This window comes from Symphalangus syndactylus, chromosome 22 (assembly GCF_028878055.3).
Source record: "Symphalangus syndactylus isolate Jambi chromosome 22, NHGRI_mSymSyn1-v2.1_pri, whole genome shotgun sequence".
NCBI classification, from domain to species: domain Eukaryota; kingdom Metazoa; phylum Chordata; class Mammalia; order Primates; family Hylobatidae; genus Symphalangus; species Symphalangus syndactylus.
The window spans coordinates 63604002-63615288 of NC_072444.2; the positions used below are offsets into that span (position 1 = coordinate 63604002).

At 43.3% G+C, this 11287-nt stretch overlaps 1 protein-coding gene across 1 annotated transcript in view; it reads right to left on the reverse strand.

Annotated features, from left to right (window-relative positions):
* The window catches only part of NXPH2 (neurexophilin 2), a 109004-nt gene extending 106074 nt beyond the window's left edge, over positions 1-2930 (reverse strand). The window contains exon 1 of the mRNA XM_055261976.2: positions 2649-2930. Coding sequence (XP_055117951.1) covers positions 2649-2699 — 51 coding nt within the window. The 5' untranslated portion in view covers positions 2700-2930. The remainder of the gene's footprint in view (positions 1-2648) is intronic.
* Between the last annotated feature and the right edge of the window lie 8357 nt (positions 2931-11287).

The following is an 11287-nucleotide window of genomic DNA, read 5'->3' on the forward strand; positions in this document are numbered from 1 at the left end:
AACAGGTAAAAAAAATTCTAGTTATTGTGACTGTATTATATATATGTGTATGTTATATATGTTATATATAACCATAGTTAGTGACTTATTTGGCCTCAACTCCCTGTGACTGCTTTCAGAAACAAACACGTAATTTTCATATCACTAAATGTTCAATATGCCCAAATGAATATATTATTCTTTTAAAATATTTAATATTTTTTAAAAGTATGTTCTTCAGGCTGGCAGTGCAGATAGAAAAGTAAAATCCAATTTCGACAATAAGGTAACTTCACTCATCCCTCACCAAAAAATTTAAAAAACAAAAAAAAGCCTTATGTCAGCAAAAGGCAGATTTTTTTACTACATATGGTTCCTAGAAAAGTAAAAGACTAGTTTCACATCTAGAAAACATTTTATCCCCTTGCTGTTAGGATTTAACAAAGAAGTTCAATATCAGCTGAAAAAGGTAGAACAAAACTATGAGCCATCCAAATGAGCAAATCATGATCTGTCCTTTTTGAGACCTACTGGAGTGGGGCATATGGTGGGACTGGGGAATATTTCAATTTAGATCTGCTCAGCCACTCTGTTTTCCCTTCACATTCTAACCCCCTTGTGTTATAAGGCTGGCAACAGCTCTAAGAATGTGGAGAATGTAAACAGCCTTTTATTGTCCAAAGGGATGGCAGCGTAAGGAATGTGTGCTTATCAACAGGGCTGCAGCTCCCCACCTCACTTACCATGATAAAGTGCTCCAGGAGAAAAACATTACAACCCAAGCACAATCCCAAAATGGATTAGAATTTGACATAAGCTTTTTTAAAAGCAAATCAATCAATCCATGCTGTAATATTAGAATCTAGCTCTTAAGGAGAGCATATAATCCCTGCAAGATGTATTTCCTATTCCTTATTGACTATGGTGGTGTGGAAAAAAAAAATCTAACATTTCCAATATAGTAGCTGGGAGGAGAACTTTTCCCCGACACGTGCCCAAATATATTTTCTCATCTTTAAGAGCCTATCACAGTGCTTACGGAGCAGATACACAGTTCATGTTTATTAAATGTAAAATTAATGAACTAAGATTCGTGAAGATATTCTGAAGACCCCACATAAATACCTGATTTCCCCAGGCTTTTCCTTACACACACCATACAAATGCTGCTTTGTTAGATCACCTTCTATTAGAATCCAGACTAAAAAATTTTAAAGCAAGGGATACTAAAGATTAATGTGGCATATATTTTGGATTCATAATGCCTAAGATGTAAAATGTATTTTAACATGGAGTATTGTAGATAGCCAGCATGTGATGGCTCATTCAAGGATATTTGGGCATATCATTGCATTTTCTTCTTGATGCCATTGAAGAATTTCTGAGTTAACGCTGTGCAGGTGAAGCTAATCTCCACCGTAACAAGCATGGACCACGGGCATCTCAGTGGTCTCTCCACCTTTTAGAGTTCCTTCCACCCTCAGAACTTGCAAAGTGCCTCTGCCTTAACAATATCATACATATCATAAACTTTCAAAGTTACTTGATTTTCCCCCTAATAGGAAAAGACAGAGACAAAGAGAACGAGAGAGCGAGCGAGCGAGAGAGAAGAGATTGTCATCTTCTAAGTGCTTGGGCGAAGTCTTAAGTATGAGGACCAAAGAAACTATGGCATCAGGAGAAAGCCCTCTTAATAGCACCCTAACAAGGCAAGAGCTAAGTGACCAGAAGAAATCCATCACATTGGCTGACCCAGCCAAAGCACTCCCCTTCTGTAATTTTACTTTAAAAGTTTCTTCTTGAAGGTCTTACTTTGGTTTTCCCTTAACTATAATTAGCCATGCATATAGAATATAGGCGTATATCAGGAGGAGGAGAGCGTGGTGCCTCGCGGGAAGAGCGAAGAGAGTGACAACGGGAACCCCAAACCACATTTTAATACGTTTCTTATTCCTCAGCGCCCCGGAGCCACCCAGACCAGGCGGGAGAGGTCTCCCTGAAAAGACAGCTTCGAGATGCCCAAGAGGGGGCTCCTGCGCGAAGCTGGGCATGAAAGTTACATCTTGTGTCCCCAGCTGGCAGAAAACCCCATCCCAGTCCCTAGCGCCAGAAGGAAAACGAAGAGAAATCCAAGCTGTCCCCCAAATCCGTGTTTTTGCCTAAGTTTTCCACCAGCAAGGCGCCACTACCTGGCTCTGAGAAGGCGGATGCATGCACTATGCTGTGCTTTGGAAGAAGTGTCTGTGTGCATCTGGGCAAAACACCACGTGAAAAATAAACACCATCAAGCCTCTCAAACTGTGAACCGGAGGAAGGTCTTTCTGCCCCTTCTCGTCCTATCAATTTACCTTCCATCCTCTCCTTGACCGCTTATCAATAAACCGCTTCCTTCTCCCGGACCTACTTCCCGGCCACCTTCTGCCTACTTTACCTCAGCGCTCAAGTCCCAACCCGTGCTAAGCCCCTCAGTCGCCTCTAGATCCCCTCTATTCCGTCCTTCAATTTTTCCCTTTCGACCTCTAAGGCAACCCAAAACTCCTTGCCCTCCGCGCGCCCCCAACCCCACTTCCCAAGCAGGCCCAGGCTGGGCTCCAAGTCAGCCGCCTGCGCGGTTTTCCCGCCGAAATGCGTCCCCGGCGCGTGGGGCGGCGCGCGGGCCGGGCACTCACCAGCTGCAGCAAGCCGGGGACCACCACAAGGGGCAGCGGCCGCAGGCGCATGGTGCCGGCTGGCGCGGCTTCTCACGAGCTGCGCGCCCTCGCCTGCCTCTCGCGCATCTCCACTTCGCGGGGCAGGACTGAGGACGCCAGGGACACAGCGCGGCGCTTCCCTCTCAGAATCCGAGCGCTGCGCCGTGCCGCGCAGCTCTGGCCGGGTGGGCGGGCAGGGAAGGGGGAGGGTGGGCGGACCAGAGGTGCCTCTCCCGGCCCCCCGCGCGCCCCTCCTCGGAGGGGGCCGGCAAAGAGCGTGCTGGGCCACCGGAGCTCCGGCAGGCGGCGGGGGGCTTCAGTCGCGCCTTGGACTCTCCCGCTTGGCCGTGCTCGGGGTGAGCGCGGGGGGCGCCTGCGGGAGGGAGGCGGCGGCTCGGGCGCTTGGGTGATGGGTTCAGCGCGAGGCTGCTCTCCAGATCCGATCCCGCCGGGCCGACGCCTGGCCGAGCTGAGCACGCCTGGCCAGCCGGTGCCCCAGAGCCCCGAGAGGCCGGGTGCCTCCTCCCACCCCCGCCCAGCAGAAGGCCGGTCCGAGAGGCTCCACCGTGCCAAGGGCCCTGCCCACTGACTGGCTCTCGCTTTGGCTGGGGAGATTGGGGATGGGGGGAAGGAAGGGTTCTCCCTGGGTGGCTGCAAGAAGGAGTGCGCCCGCCTGGAGAGCGCCCAGAGAGTTTAGGAGGGGAAGGCGATTGCAGAGTCCTAGGGCGGGGCGTGGGGGCTGCGAACGGGAAAGGCTGGGGCGGGGAGTTGAGGCTGGAGCCCAGGACGCCCTGGGAGAGTGCCCTACTCTGCCGCAGCGCCAAGCTCGCAGAGCCGCGGATAAGGGGTACAAATTGTGCCTGGTGCGGCTGGAAGGATTTCTGGGGTTGGGGAGTAATGGGGACCTCGAGGGACCAGGCGCAGAACTGTGAGAAATGGAGCTAGGTGATGTCCGGTTTACTCCGATTTGGGGATGGTATAGACAGCTAGGTGTCCCGAAGACAGACGGAGTTGCTCCCAGACCTTCTGCCCGGGCTTTGGAGAAGCAGAATAAAGACAGGATACCCCACCGCAGCCTCCGACTTCCGAAATATTGGACAGGGGTATCTTTGAGGCCGGGCGAAGCTGCGAACCTGATGCCTGTGAGCCTCGACCTCCGTGTTAACAACTCTCCATTGGAGAGATCCTTAACCTTTTACTATCTTTGTGCTGGACCCTAGAGTGGAAAAATCAAAGGCAATGGGGCTCACAGACCTGCACTGTTTTTACGGTAGATCAGAGTTGAGGCGTCATTCGTCACTCCTTTATTGAACAGGTGGGAAACCTAAGGTCCAGAGATACATTCACTTCTCCAAGGATGAGACTTTAGGCAGTTGCTCCGACAGAATACGCAAGGCGAGACTGCTTCTTACATCTAGAAACGCAAAGCTCTTAGAGAAGAAAACCATGTTGAAGCAAGGGAGTAGAATTGTAATTGATTTCTAGGCTTTAAAAAATAAAACACAACAAAAAGCACAGATTGGGTTGTAATTTTTGGACAAAAAAATAAAGTTTCCTTCTCCTCTGCTTACCACCCCCACCCCAAAACAGAAATGAAGGAGGGTTGTTAAATCTTAGCGGTTGAAGCAGAGCAGCCTTGGTCCTAGGTTTCAAAGGCAGGAGGACTGCTTTGACTAGGGCAAAGTCCTACTATTCCTTTCACTGAGTGTGCCAAGATTGTGCAGATGGGGAGAGAGGTTATTCCAGAGTGTTCTGGGATCCCAGTGTGAATTTGAGAGTGTGTTGTCCTTGAGCCTGCAGGTAGGGTATCTTTCCAGTGCAACTCCATTTCCTGTAGGGAGGGAGAGTGGCAAGCAGGGGGCATGCATCCTCCCTAAACCCTTGCTAAGCCTGACTGGGGGTTCCATGGCAAAGGATGCACCAGCTCTATCCCATTTCTGCTTGATCTCAGACTCTCCTTTTGCCTTGCAACAGACTCAAAAACAAAACCACTATTTGCATATCCAGATCTATATCTCACCCATTCCACTCCTCATTCCTACAAAAATTCCCTCTTTACCGAGGCTTAGAGCCCTGTTCTACCAGTTCTAGTAAATTATTCTGTCCTAAAAGCACAAATAAGAGGATTTCAAAAACTGGAAGTGTCTCTATTGGTTGATCTTGCCCAACTTTGGGTCCCTGGATAGGGCTGCATCTTATTTACAGACAACCTTTTCGAAACAAAACGGACATAATAGGAAGGGTTTTGCAGAAACAGAGGAACCCCTTTCTGAAGAGGTACAGCTGGAAGGGGAGAGAGGCTAACCGCTTTGCAAGAGGCACTACCTCATTTAGACTTGGTGTCTCTGCCTGAGCTCAGCTGACTCATCTGTAGAGCCAGAAGGGGAGGCCCTGTGTTCATTTGGTACTTTGGTAGTTTGCAATTCTGCTATCACAGGCTTTGTAAATGAGGAGGGCATGATTTAACACATTATTGAAATAAATAACAAAGTTGTTTAATTACTGGAATAGTTCACTTTTTTCCTTCAATTTGTTCTTATTTCTTAGATCATTTCTGTCCTTTTGAGAAACTACATAAAGTTTAAAAGTGGAACCTAAACTCAGACTTGTGCCCTAGTAACACTTAAGTATTCTTACAAAGAAACATGCTGAGGGATGTTGAATTCCAAGTTAAAAGCTAAAAAACACTAGTGAACTTTCGTGCCCCAGTGATCAGGCCAGGTAAAAGAGAAGCCTAACAGCCACACTAACCTAAGTCTGGCATTACTGTGTTTATTTATAAAATAACTACTGATCTTTCTGGATTCCTCCCAAATTTTGCTGTAAAGACTACAGTAAAGAGAGAGAAAGAACGGAAAGAAGAAAGGGAGAGAGGGAGAAGAAAAGGATGAAGAGAGGCAGAAAAATAGAAGTATTTAAGACATTGTCCTCCGGCAGCATGCAGTCTGAGAAATATGCAATAAACAAAACACAGTAGACAATACAGCAAAATATATGTGCTGTTTAGTACAGCTGGAGAAAGGAAAGATCATTGTAGGCCAGCATGAATGCTTCTTGGAAGAGGCGAAACGTGAGTTTGCTCAGCTTCCAAGAACGGCCAGGATTAGTCTACGTGGGAGAAAATGGAGGAGGTCATTCTGTATGGGAGAAACAGAACAAGCAAAGGCAGAGTGGAGGATTTTTATAGGGCATAACTGAGGAATGAACAATAAGCAGCCCAGACTGGCTGGAGAAAATATGTTGAGGAAAAGTGAGAAGAAAATTAGGTTATGGGCTGCACTATAGAGATCTGGGAATGCCAAGCTAAACAGTTTAGATGTAATCTACAGGAAATTACGGAGTCGTAAACCTTTTTTGGATTAGACAAGTCATGCATGAAGAGGCATGAAGATATAGAGATGGAATGAGGAGATGGTTGTGGTAGTTGGAAAGAAAGGAATAGAGGAATAGGGAGATGTGGGTACAAGGGCAACAGTGAACAGTGAACTGTGAACAGGAACTGAACTTGGGGTTTGAATATTTTTAAACTTTTCTAGCATAGTAGAGGAGTGTTGTTTTTTTTTTTTATCACCACGTTTTCTCTTTTCCAGTCTATTTAACAACTAGAGAATCAGAACAGTGCTTTCTCATTTTGCAAGGTAGTCTTCACAGTGTGAGGGGAAAGAGAATTTTTTTTTTCTCACACAAACCCGTAGTAGAAATTTTACTGCTACATGATCCAATTGTAGTCTTTTAAAAGCAAAGAACGTATCTAGGGATATGTTCAATGCTTTGAGATCAAATTTGTCAACTTATGGCTCATCCAGACCGTTAGTTTTTTCTGGTGCTTTCCCTCTGTACTTGACTTTCTCATCCTTTACTGTTCGTTAGTATCATTACCAGAAAGTAGAGAAGGAAATACTATGCATTTCAGAGTTTCAAGTGAATATTAGATAGCATTCAACTTTCTCACTTTACAATTAAGAAAACAGGCCTGAAAAGTTCTGTGACTTGCATCAAGTCACCTAGAGATGCTTGGGCAGATCCGTAAATTGATTCAAAGGCCTGAGATTCTGAGTGCACTGCTTGTTCCAGTTCATTACTCAGTCTCAGGTATTTTCCAAATTGGCCAGCAGTTATAAAAATTTTGATGTAGTCAACAAATGAACCTCTAGCTAATAATAGACGTGACAATGATCTATGAATGGTAAAAGCCTCAGGGTCTATCTTATAATCAGGAAAACAGGTTTGACTATAAGGAGCCTGAAGCATTGATCTGGCAGTAATTTTAAAAGAGTATGAGGGAAAGGGAATGATATGGCATAAGGCTACTGTGTAGCCCTCAGACTCAGAATTCCAGAACATGGTAGCATTTACCCAAGGACAGGGGAAATTCTCAGGAAGGCTTCCAGCTTCTTAGACCTCTGCAATAGGAAACTGGTGGGGTTTTTGGTAACAATTCTTAACAACTATTATAAAATCCCTTTGAGTGGCCACTCTTCTTTAGTAATTGAGTCACTTATTTAATAAAATATGATGCTGTATTGTATTGAATCTCAACACTGATTGCATAATAGAATCACATGGAACTTCAAACATCACTGATGGTGGGCTTGAACACTGATATTTTTCACCCAGGACATTTCAACATACAGCCATGGTTGGGCACTACTACTCTGCAGGAACTTGGGTTTCTTTTCTCCACCCTCCCTCTATCCTTCCCTTCCTTCCTGCCTTTCTTCCATCCTCTACAGAATTATAGCCCTAATCATTGAGATACACTGAGGTTTTAACCGACTATCATTAGGATCTATTTACTTTCTTGATTCTGTAGGACCTTCTCAGGCAAGAACTGGACACTTTCTTTGTAAATATTTAGCACAATTGGAGGATTTATAAAGTTTTATTGCATAAATTTATCATTTGTTCCAGGTTTAAACACAATTAACTGATGTGTAGTTAAACTGCTTTTCTTCCAACCTTTGGTGGCTGCAACACTACCTCTTCATTATCTCTTCACTTGGATGCCAGAAGGAGGTAGCAGGAGTGTGTTGGTAGTTAATGCAACTATCAGTAGTCAAGAGGAGAGGCTAGAGTGGAAGGGAGGCAGGCAGGATCCCAGCAGGCCCTGTGATGAAAGGGCACCTGGGTCAAAAGAACATCACTCAAGACTGACAAGGCAGCAAAGAGCTTCTTCCTGGGTGCCAATATTGCATCTCTACCAAATCAGAACGATTTGGTAAATGACTGATAAACCTGTCATTATCTTTCCATGGGTAGATAGGAATAAACCTGTCATTATTGTTCCATGTGTGTTCCCATGCATTGTCCATGGATGCATGATTATTTAACTGAATAATCGCCTTGTCTACTTGTCCATCAAATATGACAGCTTTCATTATAAAGGAATTATTTAACCTGCCTCAAATGTTGCTTCATATATGGAGCGAAGGCAGGGAAACAGAACCATGGAAGGTTAGAATTAGAACATCTTGTTTAACCTCTTCAGTTTGTAGATGAAAAAACTGAGGCCCAGAGAGAGAAAGTGATATCCCCAAAGTCACACAGCCAGATTGTGGCAGATCAAGACTAGGCCCCAGGATCAGTGCCTCTTTGGACTATGGTAAACTTACGCTGTGGGGTAGCTGGGAGCTCTGAGTTGCCTATTTCCTGTACCAAGATGATTATGAAAGGACAATGAGGGGAACAGACATTTACAAAATATCATCTTAGCTAACCAAATGCAAATTTCCCAATTTGAGAATACTTAGAGTTCCTAAGAGGGGGAAGACAGAGACCTGGGATGAAAAGAGATGGGAGTAAATGCCATTGCCCCTCTTACCCCCACAATTTCTCATCATGAATGAATAAAGCACTGTTGGTTGCAAGTGCCCAAACACAGCTCAAACCAGTCAAACAACTACAACAGACGAAATTTAATAGCCTGTGTGAATAGGAAGTTCAGTGGCTGAAGGTAGTTTTAGGCAATTTAAACCAAATTTTAATATTCTTGAGCAGGATACTGGGGCAGCCATTCTGAGTTTGTGTGTAATTCCCTTAAAGTGGGCTGGGTGTGGCAGCTGGAGAAGGCTTGATGTTAGACCCTGGAGAGCAGAGAACAAAAACCTAACTCCTAGAATCTAATTTGTATAAGAGTCTGAACCCCTGTCACCACTTGACATTGTCTTTCCTGGTTCAGGTGCCTATAGTTTTTCTTTGCTACGTCTCTAACTGAATGACTCTCATCTTCTAACTTCTTATCCCACATTTCTCTACTTGCCTGGTTCCTTAACACTCATCACCTTATGAAGTGTAGAGCCATACTTGCTGTAGCAGATGAACTGAGGTTGTAACATGTGGATGATGGTTCAAATATCACCTAAGCAGCTCTCTTTGCTATTCTTACTGCCAAAGGAACATGGAGTTGCTCCCTATGCAACAAGGATGTCATCACTTGTCAAAACGTAAGCAGCAGGTACCCATACCAGCAGGTTTAACAACACCAAGGCACTATCCACCAGCTTTAGATAATTATGATTTATTTTAGTTTGTTTGTTTATAGCCAGGTTCTTAGTAATTTAAACATTGCATTCTGAAATGCATGTGACTTTTTCACTGTGCCCTTTAGCAGGATGAATGAGTGCTGCACAGTGTTGCCTTTTGAGTCTTCTTCATTGTTTTTGTGAAATGCTATGGCACAGTGTTCTTCATGGTCTCTCCGGACCTCAGCATTACTGTTCAAGTGCTGCTTTCATGTGTTATTTAAATCTGTGTCAAATGTGTGGTACCTTCCCACATTCAAACAGAAGTTGTGTTAGGAAACAAGTCAGCTAATTTTCCTACTCTGATAAAGTACAGGTTTACATGAAAAGGCTACTAGGATTTGGTTTAAAAAAAGAATCCCAATTTCTAATCACTGGGGACTTCTATTTTCCTCCTCAGCTGATCTAAAATGAACTTGTCTGGTGTTTCCCTAGCAAAGTAATAATCACGCTGAGATTTTTTTTTCACTATATTTATTGGAATATCTTGGGTGCTATCTACTGGCCAAATGTGGCATTGCCTCATAAAAGGTGAACAGGCAAATTGCCATAGCTCTTTTAAAGATAATTTTGTGTGGGGGCTGAATATATGCCATAGGTTTTAGCACACTTGGGACCTGCCTTCTTGGACAATCTCACTTCCAGACATCGCTCATTGCCTTTGAGATTGGGGGATCCCTTGATCAGAAGTCACACAAGTTGTAATATAAGTGAAGTATAATGGGTAGGCAGATTCCTGCTTGTCCTTCTTTGAAATAGTTGACTATAAATAGCTTAAATCTAATTTGAACTTTGCTGAGCAATGTGAATGGATAAAAATGTTACTAATTTCAAATGAGCTTAGCTATATAGATTCAATAAATAATCCTGTGTCTTCATGTGTACGTAAAGGAAAATAAGAAGTTAAAAAGATTCTTTATAGTTATTTTGCACTTAATACTAGGTAGAATGTACATGCTAGTTGATAGTATTGGTCAAAATACTTGAAAATAAACACATAAACAATATTCAGTATAGGGTAAACTCATCCAATTTATGCTAACCAAATCACATTCTTTCCCCAGGAGTTTTTCTTTTTAAGCATCTTGTAATTTACCCAGAGGAGTACCTTATGCTTTAATCAGATTTGCAGAAAGGAACATATCAGGAGAAAACACGAAACAGGGAAAAACTGAACGTCTAAGCCAAGTGAGATGGGAGACACAGTCAAAGAGCAGAGAGATCTTACTTACTGGAGCAAAATGAGCAGTTGTCCCATTTAGGACAAATAGCTGTAAGGGAAAAGCCAAGGACATAAGATCAATGTTGATCATTGGGAGGTAATGAAGAGAAAAGCCTAATATGTCAACATTAACTTAGGTGAAAATCTAGATTATAAGGCTGTACTTAGCAGGAACTTAATGCAGCCATATAGATCTAACAATATACCAGAAAATAAAATGCCCTATCTTAATTTCTAAAGTTATTAAAATGCAGCTTATGCCTTTAACTCAATTATTTTAAATTGTTTATTCAGTCATTTGGTGTTATTTTTGCCAGATCCTACTTACTTCAGGTTGTATTCTATTTCAGATTGTAATTGTCAAAATTGAATATCCTGATTCTGGGACTGTATAATATATTTAACTTATTCAGCTTTCTGTATATTATTGAATAATGATAGATGTAAACATTTTGATTGAAATGAGAAAGACCATAAATTAAAATATTCAACTATCATTTTAAACCATTCTGTTTTGGCAGTGGAATATTTTTTAAAGTTATGTTTGTAGGTGGAAGTAGGAATTTTACTTACACTTATTTTTGTTTTTGTTTTAAAATTTTTTCTTCAACTTTTGTTTTAAGTACAGAGGTACATGTGCAGGACGTGCAAGTTTGTTACATAGGTAAACCTGTGCCATGGTGGTTTGCTGCACCTATCAACCCATCACCTAGATATTAAGCCTAGCATCCATTGGCTACTCTTCCTGATACTCGCTCTCCCTCCACTCCCAGCCCGGGCAGGCCCCAGTGTGTGTTGTTCCCTTTCAAGTATCCATGTGTTCTCATCATTCAGCTCTTACTTGTAAGTAGGAACACACAGTGTTTGGTTTTCTG